This window comes from Neolamprologus multifasciatus, chromosome 13 (genome assembly GCF_963576455.1).
Source record: "Neolamprologus multifasciatus chromosome 13, fNeoMul1.2, whole genome shotgun sequence".
NCBI classification, from domain to species: Eukaryota; Metazoa; Chordata; class Actinopteri; order Cichliformes; family Cichlidae; genus Neolamprologus; species Neolamprologus multifasciatus.
The window spans coordinates 22,936,069-22,955,766 of record NC_140451.1 but is presented as its reverse complement, the minus strand read 5'-3'; the positions used below and the strand labels follow the sequence as shown (position 1 = coordinate 22,955,766).

The 19,698-nt window shown below is 39.5% G+C and overlaps 1 protein-coding gene across 2 annotated transcripts in view; it reads left to right on the top strand.

The window, feature by feature from the left end:
• The window catches only part of fmn2a (formin 2a), a 49,856-nt gene that overhangs the window by 14,712 nt on the left and 15,446 nt on the right, over window positions 1–19,698 (top strand). For both annotated transcript variants that reach the window (XM_085183006.1, XM_085183007.1), the window contains exons 6-14: window positions 620–1,470; window positions 1,991–2,132; window positions 7,220–7,307; window positions 11,743–11,804; window positions 16,485–16,576; window positions 16,669–16,798; window positions 16,898–17,044; window positions 17,635–17,694; window positions 18,367–18,487. In XM_085183006.1, coding sequence (XP_085039132.1) covers window positions 620–1,470; window positions 1,991–2,132; window positions 7,220–7,307; window positions 11,743–11,804; window positions 16,485–16,576; window positions 16,669–16,798; window positions 16,898–17,044; window positions 17,635–17,694; window positions 18,367–18,487 — 1,693 coding nt within the window. The remainder of the gene's footprint in view (window positions 1–619; window positions 1,471–1,990; window positions 2,133–7,219; window positions 7,308–11,742; window positions 11,805–16,484; window positions 16,577–16,668; window positions 16,799–16,897; window positions 17,045–17,634; window positions 17,695–18,366; window positions 18,488–19,698) is intronic.

Here is a 19,698-nt window from a genome sequence, read left to right as displayed (position 1 = left end):
AGAGGGATAGAAACGCATTTAGTCTATGCAGGACTCACAAACATGGAAAGATATAATTACTGAACTTTGTATCTGATACATATATATTTGACCTGTATTTTAAATCTGTGATATTATTACCCACATGAATTTAGCTGTGAGTTTTTCCTTGGCCACCAGAGGTCAGGCTTGTGTTGAAAGTACTGTGAAACAATCACACGAATCCTCCCTGTTTCCTAGAAAAGTAAAAAATAAATAAATAAATAGAGGACTATACTGTCTAAATATTCTCCTCGCAATTCAACAAGGTGACGACAACTGGAGAATGTGTACTATCAGACAAAACCCTCCTCATGTGAGGCCTACTGAGACTCACTGTCTCTGGGGTCAGATCTCTGGTATCCCCTCATCCCTATTCTAACCAATGTGGAGCCAGAGGTCTGACAGTCTAGACATGATGGACTTGGTTGACCCTTCTTAAGCTCATAGTTCTGTCACTAAGCTGCCTGAGTTGTGACACTTTTTTTTCCTCACTGTTTATGTAATTGAATGATAATGTGCCTAAGATTTAATAATATATTAATAATACATTATATTTATGCAATTTATTTATGTATGTGTTTATTTGGTTCACTGACAGACAGAATGCAGCAAGTTGAAGTCAGGTCAGTCATCCTCTGAGGATCAAAGCAGTGTCATCCCACTGCTGGAGAGGACCACTGATGACCTGCGGATTAAGATAGCTGTGTTGCAAGGCCAGCAGGCCTCCCTGGCAAAGGGCATCAGGGATAATATGGGAGCTCTGGGCAATGGTCACCACAAGGCCTCACAGATAAAAGAAGGACGATTGGGGAAGATGAGCCAGGAGGTGTCTATCCAGACCTCTCCTGTGGAAGAGGGATTTAAGTTTGATGTGCCTTTGAATGGACGGACTAGCAGCACGCCGTCCTCCATTTCACCCTCCATCGTCAAATCTTCAGAAGGCTTTGCCTGCACGTGCCAGCAGAGGCAGCAGAGCAGCATCCAGTCAGGTCTTCCTCCCCCTACAGTCTCTGGGGTTATGTCCCAACCACCACCACCTCCTCCTCCTCCACCACCACCTTTACCAGGGGGCTCCACTGCACCTCCACCGCCACCTCCACCACCACCACCACCACCCTTACCCGGGCTTGGATCTTGTTTCCCACCCCCACCCCCACCGCCCCTTCCATCAGGTACCGGAGTGCCACCACCTCCTCCACCCCTGCCTGGTTTCGGACCTCCGCCCCCACCACCTCCTCCACCACCAGGCATGGGCCCTCCCCCACCACCCCCTCCTGCAGGAATGGGCCCCCCTCCTCCACCCCCACCTCCTGGCTTTGGGCCCCCGCCACCACCAGGCCCCATGCCTTCCATGATGATCCAGGAAGCTGACCCTGCCAAGGCTATGATAGAGCCCCCCAAGCCAATGAAGCCACTCTACTGGACCCGCATACAGCTGCATGCTAAAAAGTAAGGATATGCTGTAGAAAGTGAAGATAGATATGGATCATTTGCACAAAGGTATTCTCTGAACAGTAGAGATTTGAGAGGAAGCTTGTCCACTTAAGATAAAGATCGACCACATGCTGTGACTGCAATAGACATGCTAGCTTTGTGGAAAATGAAAGTGATGCAAGCCAGGCATTGTGGTCAGCAGAGAAATGACTTGAACCAGGTTTTCTTTCCCTATTAAGGCTTGGAAAACTATGGTGGAACAAACCTCTAGAAATGGAGAGCTTGCTTTACGAGCAAGTGAGGAACTCAATCCAGAATTATAAATGCCATTTAGTGGCTAATGAATTTGGCAGTAATTGATTTTGGATTTTTATTCTCCCAAAAATAACAAATTAGTACTTGTAGAACTGCAGAGGGCAAAAACATGCCTTTAAAAAACACAAATTACACTATGAAGTTCTACTTTGCTGTCAAACAAAAAAAAAAATGGGTCTCCTACTTACACTGTAAATATTTCCTCCCCCTCCATCTTTAGACATACTGGCTCACTGGTGTGGGAGAAAATTGAGGAACCAACTGTGGATTTTGAAGAATTTGTGGAGCTATTTTCCAAAAGCACTGTCAAGGAGAAGAAGAAGCCAATTTCAGACACAATCAGCAAGTCGAAGGCCAAGCAGGTATGATATGTTGTGTTACGCTCATGTGTTTGCATATATACTGATATATTTGCTTAGGCAAGTGTGTGTGTATTTGGATATTTATGCATGCATGTTTTTGCTTCTCCCCCTTGGGGTCACTACGTTTGGCTTTCTTCAGGGCTTTCCTGTCCGCACTTTTACTCCAGTGATGGCTGTTCCTTTCCATTTCTCATCACTGTTGTCTCCCATTTACTTTGAGTGACAGAAGGAAATGCTACAGCCAGACAGTTATTATGTGGTGTGAGCTCTGGCTCCCACCCGACTCCCCTTGTGACCATCCAGTGGCATCAAGCCAATGTCTCGCGTGCGGTGAGGAAACCTCACGACGGTGATGACTGCTCGGAGAGAGAGGGAGTGGGAAGGGGAGAGGGGAAAACGGGAGGGAGTGAGAAGCGTGGGAGTTGTATTTCATGATGTGGTTCCTCCCATTGTGCTTTCTGTATGACTGGGTTTAATAGTCAGACTGTTTCCCTCCCAAGTGTCCTTTATGTCACTCCATCAATCAGCAAGGCAAACATTTGATCTACAATTTAAGGCTCTTTTGGTTAAGAGTTTTATGATAATGTACTATTCAGCTAAATTATGTAGCTAAAACACAAATAATGTTGCACAGGGGAAGGAAGTTTCATCCCTCTAATTGAGGCCCTGTAGAATCACCAGGCAGTTTATGCTGAAATGATATGTTAGTCCCAAGCATAGACACTGGCGGGAAATATTCTTAAGTTATGGGAAGGGATCAATTGGAATTTGACACCAAAATCTAAATCTTTCTTCCAAAAGGTTTCTAGTTGATTGAAAGTACAACTAGAACAAATGTCAAACAGCTTTACTCTTAACAAAAAGCTTCTTCTTCTACGACTTATATTTCCCCATCTTGGTTTTCATCATTTCAAATTTGAATCTTCAAAGTCCATAGGAAGTACTGTCTAACTGTAGAGTACTCCATAATTACACAGCTATAGATTTTATATTTACATCAAAAGTTTGTCTGTCTCACAGAAGTAGTCATGAATGTTGCTGTAGCAGAATAAATGTGAGCTTTCACGCTAAAGTACTGTATGGTGTAGCTTAGATCCAGCAGAGCAACGGTCTCGCAACTGAAGAAGTCAGTTGGATGACTTCTTCGTTTCTCTCACTCAAAACGCTCAAAAATGTGCAGATGAACAGAATCAACCTTTTTGGGATCACTGATTAATGGTGAGACTTCTTTGACAGCCTTGTATGAATAGGATCTAACTTGGAAAGAGCAGTTTTACAGGTGTTGTGTGTAATGATACATCTGTAGGACACCTGTTAATATTTTTTCCTTGAATAGTTAAAATTTTAGTTATAAAGAAGTCCATGAAGTAATTGCTAGATGTAGTTTTACTGTTACTGTAGCATTACTACGATGCTCTAATTGACACCGCTCTGGATATGTTTATTACCACATTATGAAATATCTCTTTTTTCCCCCCTAATTGTGACGGGAAACAAACTTACTTAGGTGTGTGTCGAATTCCCCCAATCATCTCTGTGGATGATCTCCAACACAGCCATGGTGATTCAGCAACAGCAAAAACATAGAACTGTGACTGAACCAAAATTGCAGTTAACCTTCAAAATATTACATCTCCTACTGGTTCAGCTATTTACATCCCCCTGTGTGCTGTGAGTGCAACTATTTTGCTGATGAGAGGGGACAAGCATCCTCCTCAGGACTACCACTAGAGAGCAGCTTTGACGTCAGTACTCCTCTGCTGGCATAAGTATTACAGTAGATGGGACGATTTACTGCTATTACACAGTGTCAACTGTTAACCTTTGTACCTGCAGAGAGGTTTCAGAGGGAGCAGCCTTGCTTCTGACCTTTTTATATGATGTACTAGAGATATGGAGTGAAAGTTATGAATATGAATTATAGTATGTGGTTTACATCTGTTTAAGACTGAAGATGATGAACTGCATGTTTCCAATGCTCTGTTTTTCATCTTAAGAGATTTGAAGTCTAGGCTAGAGAAAATAAAAATATATATAAATTATTGATATTTGACACTTATGAAAAAAAGTGTTTATCTTATTAACAACCAAAAACTATTTTGTTTTGTTAACGAATATTAACTCCAAGATTTTTTTTATTTAAAAAAAGTTAAACCTCGTTAGAAATGAAAATGAACAATGTTTAAAAAATTGAAACCTATCTTTATTTAAACATTATGATACACACTGAGGAGTTTATGCTTTTGTAAGTTAACTTTTAGAGCAGCATTACCTTCCAAACAACTGGTATGTGACCCTACCCCGACCTCTATTTTGGTCAGTATCATAGATACTTCTATGGGCATCTTTTCTCATTTCTCACACACTAAGCTCTGGGACCCTCTGCCGCCCACACACACACACACACACACAACACACACACACACTTCACCCTCATAAATCTCCACTGGCTCCTGGTCAAGTCACGAAGTCACGCATTACTTATAAGATCCATTTTCTCACTTACAAATCCCTCAACGCTTTGGCCCCTCAGTACCTGTCTGGCCTGCTGCAACAATACACACGGTCTCGGATGCTACGGTCCTCAGCCACGGGTCCGCTTTCTGTGCCCCACATCAACCTAGGTACATTTGGGAAAAGAGGCTTCACTTTGGCAGCCCTCATCCTCTGGAACTTTCTCCAATCTGAGCTTCACAATGCCCCATCACTGGAGTCTTTTAAGAATTTATCAAATCTCACTTCTTTAACAAAGCCCTCAACCTGTAGCCTTTTGTTTATTTTTATACTTTTGCTTATTTGCATCCTTGGGTTTCTTGAAAGGGACTATACAAAGTTGATATTATTGTTGTTATTATCATAATTTATATTTGAGAACGACGAGAAGTTTAAAAGCAACATTTTCCATTATTTCTTTGAGGAAAGAATTGGGCTGGAGTTATGTTCTCAGTGCTGATTTCTAAAAATATTTATTTATTTATTTATTTATTTGTTTTATTTTATTTTATTTTATTTTGTTGGTCACCAGAAAATCTTGAGCTTTGAGTATCAAGATTACTTTTTTATTTAATATAATAATTGTAAGATAGGAAATTGCCAATGGCAGAGGATGTGGTCACCAATCTCCCTTCTAATAAAATATATTTTTAAAAAATGGTGATGTAGACACACTAATAGCACCATCATAGCTCTTATATCTGACTGTATTGTTTCAGTAGCCAAACTAATAACACTAGCATTCATCTGTCTTGTTTACGTCACACATCATTGCTTTCCTTATTTTAGCAATAGAAATTGTGGTGTTTCCTTTGGTGCTTTTAATGAAAAATAATAAACTTGAGCGCTTTATTCATAACACATTTTCAGCTCTAAGCACATCGTGACTAGTTAAAAGTAGGTCGATGGACATATTTAGAATACAAGAGTCTGCTCCAGCAAACGGTTGTATGAGAAGTTAATTAAATGGTACATTCTTTTTACATGAATTTAATCTTTGGTCACAGAAACAAAACTGGGTATGCCTATGAATTCCAATTGGGTTTATTGCATGAAAATGATGATAAAACAACAGAACACCAGAGCTTTCTTTATTTTGTATACTTGCGATGTGTGCATCTGCATACTTGCATCAATAGTCCATGATGCAAGTATGCAGAATTGCCAGAGGGGTTCAAGTTGTAAGATGGAGAAGGTTAGCAGAAGATCAACGAGCAAATTAATCTCGGTCAAAACACAGATGCAACACTAATCAGAGCCGCCACAATGCTCTTGATATCATCTACAGGTGATTGCTTCTTACATGGGTTTTTAATGGTATCCGAGTCTGAGGACTCTGATTAGATGTTGAAAGCATCATATCTGGTTAATATTTCAGTTTAATAAGTATACCTAATATACCAAATATACCTGAGGCTCTGTTGTATATTTCAGTATATAAGGCTTTACTGATGACTTATTCACTGCAATGACGCTGTTACCTTACACTAAAATATCACAGACTTACTGTGAAAGTCTCTCAGCATCATATCTCGATCGGCATGTTTCTCAAAGCTGTGGTTGGGCTGGGGAACACAGACAGTTGGGGCTTGGTGATATAACTTCCTGTGTGTTTAAGAGGTCTGTGGTCTGTGTGATCTGGTTTAGATGGAAGCATTCTGTCTGGATCACAGTAGGCTACGGGTTTCCTGTCCTGTCCCTTCACCACTTTGCAACCCAGTGCACACTTCTGCTTACTCAGGAGAGCTGTGGCTTATAATGGTCCCCTTGGATGCAGTTTTTATGCGTAATAACAACACTGGCTTGATATTTAACTCCTGACTGTTTGTCGGAGGCAGACTATTATTAAACTGTTAACGTTTGCAGCTTTTTGAGCCGTTTTAATCTCCATGGCATTGTGCAGATAATACTTTCTAAACTTTACCTTTTAGCCCCCTTAAAAAATGTGTAATTTAAACAAAAAGTCAGTTTTCTGTTTCATCAGTTGCACTACTTGAGTCAGAATAATAAGCCTTTTGTGTTTTTACTGATCTGTGAGGTTTTGATCATGTAACTGAATAATAGTGTATGTGGAGACTTGAAAAAGAATCTGTCAACACAATATAACTCCATAGCTATAATTTTCCCAGTGTGTGTGCTGATCAATAATGATGAAGTTTTCCTCCCACAGAAGGAAAATGATAGAGAACAGATTATTTCTATTCAAATATTGTCTTTGTAATTCAAAAGCCCTTTATTAGTATATAGTTTTAACAAATAATATATATTTATACAATATACATGAACTGTGCGCGTCTCTCACTGTCCCTCAGGTTGACATGTTAATATTATAGACAGCAAATTTACCTTCTACTGCTAGTGTTTTTGAAAGGTTGTTAATCATCTTCGAGCCTAATTATGGCGTTTAACTCATTTCAAATTGACCCCTATGGTTAAATTAAACCTACATATTACATTGCAGGAGGATCTTTCTCTCCACCTCACCTGTCAAACAGAAACCACTGTTCTGTTATGTTCTGTTTGTGATGAAGTTTATGTGTAATGAGCCTGTATGATGTTAAGATTTTTTTTCTCTTCATGTCATTATCTTCTAGGTGGTGAAGCTCTTAAGCAACAAGCGTTCACAGGCTGTAGGTATCCTCATGTCTAGCATTCATCTTGATATGAAGGACATAGAGAATGGTAAGTATTGTCACATGTTCATGACTGGTGCTTTAGCTAGTATAGAGGTGTAGCACTTTTGCTATCATCTGTCACAAAGTTTCTTCAGATGGCAAAACTGAAAGCAATTTATTGTGTCTCAGCAATGAAGAATATGTAGCTGTTTCTGAAAAGGTGGTACTGCTAACATTACTAACATTTTCCAAAACATACACAGTTGCACATTTTGTGTGCCGCTGTTTTGGGCAAATGAAGGCATGCTATTGATCTTTTTAATAGCCATGGTCTGTTTTACTCCAGGGATGGCAAATCTCAGTCATTTGCCTGTCATTTTGGTCCATTTTGATAAGATGGCACTACACATGATGTGACTCTCTTGTTCCACAACATCCCAGAAGTACTCCATTGGATTCAAAGCTGGTTACTCAGGATGCTATTTAAGTACAGTGAGATCGCTTTTATGTTCAAGACTCCATTTTTAGGTGATTTGAGCTTTAGAGCACATTATCTTGATGAAAGTAACCAGGAGAAGATGGGTACACTATGGTCATAAAGGAGTGGACATGCTTAGCAACAAGGTAGGTTGTAGCATTTAAATCATGTGCACTGGGTACTAAGAGGCCCCGTGTGTCTGAAGAAAACATCCTCCAGAGCATTACACCACCAATAACAAGCTGAATTGTTAACACAAGGCAGGATAGATCCATGTTTTCACGTTTTTTTTTTATGACAAATTTTGACCATACTCATCACGAGACTATCTTTTTTTGCCCAATTTTGGTGAGCCTATGCAAAGTGTAGGTTCAGTTTCCTGTTCTTAGCTGAATGGTGCCCAGTATGGTTTCTGGTTCTGTAGTCCATCTGCTTCAGCATGGTCAGAATGTAGAGATCCTTTTGCCTTCTGATGCTAGTATCTAGCATACTAGTGTCTGTCCATCTGGTACCAACAATGATACCATATTAAATCACCTTTCTTCCCAATTCTGATGCGTGATTTGTACTTCAGCAAGCTATCTTGACCACGCCTACATGTATAAATGCACGTGAGTTGCTGCCATGTGTTTGGCTCATTAGACAACTACATTAACGAGCAGTTGTAAAAGTTGCCAGTGAGTGAAACATTTTTGAACCTCATTCTTCTGACAACATCAAACCAGAATTATAAAACATCCACTACTTCTGATCATGACCAGATACTTTTATAACCCTTCAGGTTGTGTCTTTGTGTTAATTGGCAAATGTTAGTATGGTAAGGCTCTAGTCAACATGCTATTTGTCTCTGTTTTTATTATACAGCACATTGAAAAAACAACAGGAGCGTACCCCATGTAATTTCTAGTGAAAACAGATTAATGAATGAAAGTAAAATACTGCATGGCATATAACTTTTGTTTTTACATAAAAACTACTGTGGGGGATAAACACCTGTTAAGACGAGATTAAAAAGATAAACAGACAACACAGTCAAATAAAAGTAATACAATCAAAGTCAAAATAATAAGAAATGTGGTAAACTTTTCACCTGCTGAACATTATTGTGTTAGTAGTGTTGTAAATACTACTTGCTGATATTGGCTTTGAGCTTAAAACACCACTGCGCCTGAGAGCAGCCAGAGATGCTTTTATTTATGTGCCACAAGGATGGTTCCTTCCTCTGTTTGAAGGTAGTACACAGTCATCCCCAGGTGTGTTGGGAAGATGCTAACTTCCAAACAAAAGTGAATTTCTATCAAAAGCGTACAAAAGCAGCAGCAAACCATATCATCTCTGAAAAAGAAATAATTCTGCACACTGAACATCAGCAAACCCCATTGTATACATCTTTTATCTTTTTTTTAGTCTCCCGTGAAGTTAGAATATTATTGGATTTGATTTTACCCAAGCTATTCCAGTGTTTGGTGTTATCACAAGTTATACTGCTGAAAGGCATCTGAAATGCTTTCTTCTTTAGTTCCTCTCTTCTCATCTGTTTCTTTTCTCTTTCATTTTGCATATTCTCTCCCCATCTAACATGCACATCGTGTTTCACAGAGACACTCTGTCTGACGAGTTGTCACCATCTTGTCTAAGCGGCTTTGTTAAAGTGAAGCCATTTTGGAGATGATGATGGCTACAGATGGTCTTCCTGTTTTAGTTACTCTCTGATTGCTCTCCAGTCTTTGCTCATCTGTGTCTAAACACTTCTTGTCATCTCCCCATCCTATTCAATCTTCTCTCAGTTAAAGCATTTAAGTTAGCTTCAAACCTTAACTCCTCACGCACAAGACATACGGTTAGGTTACATCAAAATAAATGTGTGCCACACAAACCAGCAACGTAGCAATAAACAGTTGCTCTCTGGGAGCGTTTTATCTGCAGCATCTTCAAAGAATCTGGTGGAGCTAAATGTTGTTCTGCATTTCTGGTCTTAATGTCAGTCTTTGGTGCATTCATTTTAGGTCAGATTGGAAGGGCAAGAGAGGGCCACGCTCATCAGTACTGGTATTTATCTCCTATGTTAGGACAGTTTTGCACTACTACATAATTAGCACTGATTGGAAACTTCACTATGTCACTAAGAGATCAGAGAAAGGGCATCTCAGTGATTTGGTGGACTACTTTCAAATATTATCTACTTGTTCTGACATAACAGTGGGCCATCTTCTGTGCAGAAAGAAAATAATCCTGAATGTGTTTTTGAGCTTATATATGTGCTATGTTACACAATGTGTTTGACAAATTTTTAGGTCTGAATAATTATAATAATTATAGCCATAAAATACTCAATTTCCCTTAAATAATAAACCCTCAAAGTCTGTATAATAACTATGCTAATGTTTTCCCATTCCGGACATGATCTAATGTTCCCTTGTGCTATTAGAGGTTTAAGATGATTAAAGAATCAAAGGACGATTTGTTTACCAAAGAGAGATTAATTTGCCCAAACTTTGTAATTGTTCCTGTCAGTGTAGTGAATTAGTTTCATTTCCTGTTGGTTTCGTGATTTTGGTCAATGACTAGCAAAGTCTTTGTAAATCTGAGATCTCTGACATGAAGAAAAACAACTTCTGAGTCATTGATTTAGATTGTGTCAGTTTTATGACGGCGCAATTGCTCAGTGAGAAGTCGAGACATTTTTTTGTTTTTTTCTCACAGCTGTTGTTTGCTCTCAGACTTGGCCCACACTCCACATGTTTCATAGGACACTTCCGTGCACTGTCGGCGTTCCTGAGAAGTTTTAGACCACCAGCCTCCGTCAGAGATGACGGTTACCGGCGCCATGTTTGGGTCAAATGTGATAGTCAGGATAGACCTGGGAAGATGGGTCTGGATTTTGAGTTAGAAGAGGTCCTGTGTCACCGTGACGATATGGTTTTCTCCTTAAAAAAACAAAAAACAGTCTCCAGTTAAATAAGCCAGCCAGACTGGTTTGGATAGTAATGAAAACCAAATGGTTAAAAGAAATGAGTGGGAGAAACAAAAAAGGGCAGTTTCTTTGTGGCGGGTTTGGAAGAAACAGTGTGTGAAGAGGTCAGGAAGTGACAGCGAAGAACTAAAAAAAAAAAAAAAGGAGGAGTTGATTTGCACTTGTAGAAGAAGAGTGAAGAGATTAAAAAGGCAACAGAACTGCCTACAGAGAGAGAGAAAGTGATATCAGACTATTTCCACATGCTTGACCATCTTTTAGTTTTATATACGCTATAGTTTTATATTTGCTATCATTTTCTTTGATCTTATTTTTCAGCTGTGCTGTAAAAGCCTTAAAACGTCCTTCTGTATTCATTATCCAAGCAAACTCTCTGATTCAAAGTTGCTTTAGCCTCTGTGACCCTAGCCTACCTCAGCAGCAATCAACAGATCAAAATATTGTGAGTGATTTTGGGCCCCTGCGGCATGGTGAAATACACATATAGGTGTCAAGCACTTCACTGGGTGATTGTGCGTACAGCAACACCTCAGCCTCAACACCACAGACCCCCGGGCTCTGTTTGTCTTTAAACATTTACTTTCAAAGGATTAATGCTCGAGGGCGCCAGGTCCTCGCGCCGAGACAAAAAGGCGACACCAGGAATTCAAACACAGGAGTTCAAACACAGATCTTTGTACCTTTGACAGGTTTCTAAGACCTCGATATTTATGTTTTAGTTTATGGCTCCTTGCATGCTATCGTCATGAGAACTGATAACTGTGCAGCTTAAAGCATACGGCGTGTCACTTTTTGTGGGCATGGGATCATTTTTGTCCTTGTTTCATGGCCCCTTCAGCCCCAGCAGGAAATGGTATTCTACCTCTGTTTGTAGTTGTTGTTTCAAAAAAAGAACCACTGTATAAACTAGAGATAATGAAATTGTCGGTCTGTTTGTGTTGGTTTGATTTCTGACTTGTTAATGGTGTTCATTCAAGGTAAAAGAATGTCATGACATGCTTTAGTGTTAACATTAACATTAACCATGTCACCCTCTCTTTCCATCCACAGCCGTTCTAAATATGGACAATACTGTTGTTGATCTGGAGACTCTGCAAGCCCTCTATGAAAATGTGAGTATAACAACAAAGACTTTGGAATCAAAGCTATTTTATATGGTCACAAAAATAATATAATAACATTTTTCTTTGCAAATTCTTTTACTTTAAAGGAAGGATGATAAAGGATCATGCGGGCAGTGGTTTTCAATGAGTAAATAGACCGGTGAAAAGGCAATTTCCCAAGCTGAAATACATTTGGGAACTTTTCTGCCAATCCAGAATTGCATAAATACACAATGTTGAGCAACCAGCCCAGGAAAATTATACAAAGCAACTCCACCGACAGCTCAGGCTGATGTTGATGGCAGCATTCGCACAGGGAAAACCTTGGTCTTTTTTTCTTTTCCTGTGTGGTTCGCAGTAAAAGTATGAGTTTGGAACAGCTTGCTAGTGACAAATAGAATGATTTATTGTTGCACATTTCATGCCATATATCAATAACAACCAATCATTCCATTATAGAATGAAACCCAAGAAGACTCAAAAAGCAGTGATATCAACAAAATAGCAAAAAAGAAATCATCACATGTTAGTGTTGTTTTATTTTTCACTTGACTGAGGGTAAACCACAAAACACCAAATGTCATTCATCAAAATATATCTTTCCAACATTATCAAAGGTTAAACTTTTGTTTAAATTGTAGGGGTGAAAAAAATCTTACTGTAATTACATTATTGTGTAACAACATTTCAGAGGTGCCACTTTACTGCGAACATATTTCTCTATCTAAGTCTTATTCCATGTTCCACTTGAAAGGGGTGAACTGCGGAAATGTGCATTAGATACTAAAACAAACAGGCAAGCCACAAACTGTACTGGTATGTGTGCTGTTTGGCGACAGCGTCAGTCATGTGTAGGTCTGTCTGCTGCCTTGGAAGGGAACCAAAGCTTTTACGTAGTAAACATGTTTTCTACACTCTGGATCTGATTGACTCAACTTTTGTAATGCCCATGTGCAAAGGAAATGATAGTTGAGAAACTCCAGGATTTGTGTCAGAGCTTCGATGTGGTTTTAAAAAAGAGCCGACTACAGTGAGCTTTGCCAATGTAAATCATATAATATTAGCAAAGAATTACAGAACTGTCATCAGTACTTCCCAATATGTCTCCATTTTGGCTGTGAAGACTTCCATTTATAGAGTAAATACATATTCATCAAGCTCGTCTGATAGGAAATCTCCCCAGCCCCAGTAGAAATGGTTCAGGGACCATTCGAAGTGGGGTCAGTAAATAATAGAACATGAAAATGAGTATGTTTTCCACATTTCAACTGTGATACATTTTTAAGATGCTGTGAAATTCCTGTGAATTACTTTTTGGCACAACTACACAGGAGAGGCCTAGACCTTTGGCTGCCAGAGGCATATTAATAATGTTGATCATGGGAATGAGACTGTGGCTTGAGACAAGCTGTAGTTATGAACCAATGTGTCATAACTCAGGATCAAAAGTCTTCTAACCTCTCCAGTCACCCCAAGACTTCAAGCCCTCTCCCTCTGCTTCTCCCCCTTATGGCCTAAGGCTATGTTATTGAGTCGCGGAGCCAAATTGTTTCTCTTTTGTATTGCGAGACTCCATCCTGTCTGTGGGTCTCCAGCCCCCTAAACCACAGTTGGCAGCACAGTCAGCCTGTCTTTAGGAATGTGAGGGGCTTCTAATGGTTACACCCTCACTCACTGTGCTAGGAGCTAGATCACAGTCTTCTCTGCCTCACTCTCTGTTTCTCTCACCCACACAAACATGCTCACAAACAAACATGTTGACCCACACAAATTTGCACGTAGTGTACAGTATGACGGCAAAGACAGATGCACACAGAGTCGCTTAGTCTATGAGCTCCAGATTATAGCCACTCCTGTTCTTTGAACAAAAAGCCAGTGTCATTAAAGGGGTCACGGTGATAGCGGGACACTGCTCCCTACCCTCTAATATCAAGCCATAATCTGGCCCCAGACTAGTTGTCTCAAGTTCAGGCTTGTTTCAGATGGTAGTAGATAACGGTCAGAGAGGTCAGTGAGTCAGACTCTCCTAAACTTTTAAACAAGATACGATCACCTCAAACCCCATTTTGCATGGTATTGCTCTGAAAAAAGACTAGATATAGTTTACATATCATTACACAATGTAACTTGTCATTTGGGGTCGATTATTTGGCAGCTCAAGGTACAAAGTATCTCATAAATGTAGTTTCGTTGAAAACTGAGTGACATAAATAGTGATTAAGGCCTGTCTGGCTCTGTTTAGCCCTGTACTAGAAACTTGCATAATGAATACCATTTGGCTACCTCTAGTATTCTGGCATCACAAATATCATCCTACTGTACTTTGCATTTGATATTCCACATGGGACTGTATTTCTCATGCTAACAACCACCACAACATGCCCTAGCAATTCAAAGATCACACGCTAATGCCTACTTGTCCCCAATTACACCAAACACTGCTGGGCTCCACTGCTGCCCTTTGAAAAGGATCTGCTTTGTGTTAAATATATTTACACTTGAAAACATCTCGAGAGAAGACGAAGGAGAGCTTGCCCTCACCGACAGAAGGCAGCGGTGTGCAGAATACTAATCTGGCCCTTCGTGCGTTTGATGCTGGTGTTTGATGTTTTCCAAGGATCCATGCCGAGGCCAAACCCCAGAGTAGGATGGAGAGAAACAGAGGATGAGGCCAGATTGCTGAGACTCAGACTTTGGGGGTCTAAGGGCTCTGGAGGGACTAAGAGAGAGTTTACGTTTTCTTCCTGGAGATGGTTTTATTGTTTTGCCCCTCTGCGTCAGACACATTAAGATCTATTGTCTTTGCCTCTTGTGAAACGAAGGGGCATTTTTGGCTTGCTTTTTTTTAAACCACCTTGTATAAAACTGTGGTCCAGAGCCTGGCAGCAGGATAATAGTCAGGAATGTAGTCTGGCTGAAGGCAATACTTTTAGCATTTGTGAAACCTATACTGTATAGGCTGGCATATGGTTGAGTTTATGTACAAAACATAATTTGAGAATTCTTTTACACTTGAGATAAAGCTTCCAGACATCAAAAGGGAAGAAAATTAGGGAGGGTAGGGGGTTGTGAATGGCCTAAGACACGCAAATAAAGACTTCAATCCAACTGAAATGTTGCAGGGTTTGAAGTGCAAGAAAACCTCTAAACACCTTGCAACAAATTTTTGCATGGATGAGCATTCAAAAGTTTCAGTGAGCTGAGATCAGAGACAAATAGGGGAGAATGAAAAAACACCAGTACAATTATTTTTTTTGCAAAACTCTACACTCTACGTCTAAGAAGCATCTATTGATATTTTTTTGTTCCAAACTCATTCAACATTCACATGCTGTTTTAGGAACATGTCCAAGTATAATTCCTTCTAATGTGTATTTTTTTCAGCGATTACAAAAAGGCTCACTATTTCCATGGATGGACTTTAATTTGAATGTATGTTTTCACCACATTGGAGTGCTGGGTGTGACTCAGAGGATAAAAGTGATTCAAGTAATATCCAAACAAATTCTTTTATAAGGCACTTAATACTGTTTCCTGTGCTGTCAGTGTCCCACCCATTTCTCTTACAGATGTGGTTTTTCACAGATTTTCTTCTTTAGTATTTTTCTTTAAATTTTGGTTTCCTGACTGTGACACTGCTACCCTTGATCCTTACCAAAATAAAGAAAATACATACACAGATATGTTTCAGCAATATCCATGTTCTCTTGTAATCAAGCTGTGCAAAAGTCTTGAGTCGCCCCTCATTTGTTTATATTTTCCTTCCAGTGAGCCACTTTAAAAAAAAAAAAAAAAAAACTAACGGCTTAGACAAAAAATAATGTTCTCACTTCTTTAGTTGAATCTACAGTAATGCCAGTGTTAACACAGTTTAAAAACAGCATTTCTAAAAATTTTCTACCAACAACGTGATTCACAAAGTAGTATTAGCTTACAAATTTAAAAGTTCAGGACACAAAAGTGGCAGGTCTAAAGAAACAGGCCTGAAAAAAACTCTAGAGCAGATAAACTTCATCTGAAAGTCATCTAATTAAGAAACAGTCAAAATAAATATTCGCCAAAGACTTGACACGGGATCTGAGAAACTGATCTGGAACTTCAGTTGATGCATCTACTTTTCTGAAGCCTCATCAGAAATGGTCTCAGTGGAAGGGTGGTTGTCAAGAAGCCATTCTTAGGAAAGAGAAACAGGGAGAAAAGGCTGAGGTATGCCAAACTGCACAAGAACTGGCAACAGGTCTCATGGAGTGATGAATCAAAATTGAAAATTTTGGTTAAAATCATCAAAATGTTTGAATAAGGTCAGGAGAGTACAACACCGAAGAAAACATGGTGCTGTCATCGTTTAGGGCTGCATTACAGCTAGCACTGTTGAAGATCTTGTCAAAATTTGTGAAATTATGAACACTGATAATTACCCTCAGATTTTGATCCATCATACAATGCCATCTGGAAAGCATGTGATTGGCAACAGCTTCAATTTTCAGCAATGACAATGATCCTAAAGATGGTGCCAGTGCATTTTCCTGTCACAGTATAAAGAAATGAGTGATGACTCGAGGCTTTTGTAGAGGCATTTTGTGTTTTGGCTAGCTTAGTTTAGGTTTAAGCAAAATAAAATAACCTTTTGTCAGTGTCATAACTGTAACCAATTTCGATTTCAACTTAATGTGTACTTTCTTTTGACAGAGAGCTCAAGATGATGAGATGGACAGCATTAAAAAGCACATTAAATCTGCCAAAGGCAAGGAAGATGCCAAACCACTAGACAAGCCAGAACAGTAAGAACTAAATACACCCTCTAAACTAAGTCTGTTCAATGTCTTGCTATTAAATATATGGTTTAAGTTGACTGGTCGTGTCCCTTCGTCAGGTTTCTGTTCCAGCTATCACAAATCTCCAATTTCTCAGAAAGGGTGTTCTGCATCCTTTTTCAGTCAACCTTCCATGAATGTATCACTTCAATCCTCCGCAAAATTGAAATCCTTCAGAAAGTGTGCAAGGTGAGCCACTGGCCTTCTTCTCAGTTTGTTTTATTTCATGTCACTCGGTTTAGCCTTCATATCTTCATCTTGCGTGTCTGTGTGGTGTGTTCACCTCAGACTCTCCAGAGTAGTGAGGCCGTATTGCAGGTGCTCGGCCTGGTGCTGGCTTTTGGCAATTTTATGAACGGAGGAAATCGGTCTCGAGGGCAGGCTGACGGCTTCACCTTGGACATTCTGCCAAAACTGAAGGACGTTAAAAGCAGTGTGAGTACTGGAGTAAAAGCAAACATCACTTACTTTGCAACAGCAGATCAAACCTGGAAAGGACTGGATTAGAAGTGGGGGAGAAAAAAAATGTATAGAAGAGAGGTCTGTCTAGCTTTGTTTAATTTACATTATGCAGTAAAATATAAATGGGAAAATAATAGTTTTAAAATGGGACACAGGGTTTCAAAGGTATTCTCTCTAGGGGGTCAAGCCTTATGACCATAGCTGGGCAGATTTTGAGGAGAAGCAATCGTGTTTGCTCTGATTCAATATCACAGCAGACTCGGAGTGCCCTTGGCACTGCCATATAAGGACGCAATGGTTTGCGTTTTTGTAGTGGCGGACAGAGTAAGGTATCCATAAAGAACATCAAACTTTCCACCAACTCTTAAGTTATGACGGCCAGCCAAGCACAGTTGTGTTTTGTTGTAGTACTCTTCCAATGTCATGATTTATTCCTAACTTCTAAGGCTGCTGTCTCCATTCTTGTTTGCCCTGCACAAATTAAAACGTCCTGCTCCAAAATGATTAAATTAATAAATAAAGGGATCTTGGTTTATTTATTTGGATCTTTCTCTTTCTTTCAGGATAACTCCCAGAGTCTTTTGTCCTACATTGTTGCTTACTATTTAAGGCACTTTGATGAGGTATGTTTTGGTTCCTGTTTATTCGAATCACTTTTCTGTTTTAGTCTGATTTGCTTAGAAATCCTTCCAGAGCTCTCTTTTCATCTCCTCTCTTGCCAGAGGATACCATGGCTTATCCTTTATCAAATTATTTATTTTCCCTTTCCTCATTTGCAGCAGAAACAAATCTCTCTCTACCTCTCCCTCCCTCTCTCGCTTTCCCGGGCTCTCTCTTATACTTCTCTTTCTGTCTTTCACTCTTCATCTCCCGCTCCTACTCTGCTTTGGTCTGGCTTCGTTCAAACCTGCAGTCTGTTCATTGGCACAGCATCCAAAGCAGCGCTAGTGTAAATAATTAGGTTCTCCAGATGAGATGAACTCAGTAGTGCAGCTTGCCAAAATCAACCTGCATGACATGGCTGTAGCACTCATTATGGCCTGTCACTAATGCTGATGAGGAGAATTGACATGTGCTTTGTGACCCCAGCTTAATGGTCATTATCTGCTGTAGTTTTAGACATCTTCTCTGGCATGTCTGAACTGCTGATAAGTACATGTCGGTCCCTCAAGACATTTATTTAAATCTTGCCTTGTGTGTAAAGTATAGAGAGGCCCTCTTCCATTTGAGAAAGATTGATTTTGACATTGCAGTGTGTGTGTTTTTGCACATGTATGTGTGTTGTCTTTAACCAGGATGCTGGCAAAGAGACATGCGTCTACCCTCTGCCTGAGCCCCTGGACCTTTTCCAGGCCTCCCAGATGAAGTTTGAGGACTTTCAAAGAGATCTCCGCAAGTTGAGGAAAGACCTCAATGGTACAGTGATAAACTTACATTCCATAGTTTTCCTTCTTGTGGGCACATCCTAAACACTGTATTTACAAAATGCTTACAAGGTTTTAAACTTGGTTGTTCTGTAATTACTGCAAGTCTTATAGCATGTTTAAAATGACACTGCATTGATATTTATGCAACATATGATAAAAAAAAATTTATGAATTAATTTAAGTGTTGCTTGCATAATGCAAAATAATTTTCCAGACCTGACCAGCTATGGTCATGTGTGGATTGCACAGGCCAGTCAACATTGAGATAGCATCTGTTTGTTGTACAGACAAGCTAACTGGAAGCAGATGTTACTTGTCAGATGTAGACTCATGTTGGACCTGGCCTACCTTTATTTTCGTCATGAACGAGGAAGAGAAATATAGACAGGGAAAGGTCAAGGAACTTCTACTACTGAGAGAGTCTGTTCAGGCTCTCCTCATTGTCCTGGAACTCAAAAATACAAATATGAGACTATTCAGAAGATAACTGCAGTTATTCATAATCACGTTTCCAAAAAAGTTGGACCACTGTGTAAAACACAAAATAAAAACACAATGAAATGATGTGCAAGTCATTTAAATCCTGCGTTAAACTGAAAACAATAGAAAGACAAATGCTATTTTAGGAATATGTGCTCATTTTAAATTTGTTACTCATGACATGTTTTAAGAGATGGGGTGGTGTGGGTTGTTCGACAACTAGTTGAAGAACCCACTGTTAATTAGAGTGATAACATAGCTGGCTATATAAAAGGCATACTAGTAAGTTTTTCAGATGCAAAGACATAAAGGGATTATTACTCTGTGATACACTGCATGGATAAATAGTTAAGCCATTTAGGAATTAAATTTCTTAACTTAAAAAGAACAGTAAGACTGTTTTAGGAAGACTTAAACAAGTATTGAAAAAAAAGTCAGATACTCTGGCCTCACTGGATTAAATACAGCCTCAATTCTATAGTGGAAATCAGCACACCAGCTCAAAAACACTTACAAAATATATTGTCAATAAACACAGTTAACTAAAACCACCATACAAGGAAAAAACATTTTTAAACATGATGATGAATCACTGGTGCCAACTCTGTACCCAAACATTTTAAAATGGACTCAGGCAATGTGGAAAACTGTCCTGTGACTCATAATCAACTCAAAATTATAGATGCTGGTCTTCTGGACTCAAGTGTCAGGGGACTGCCT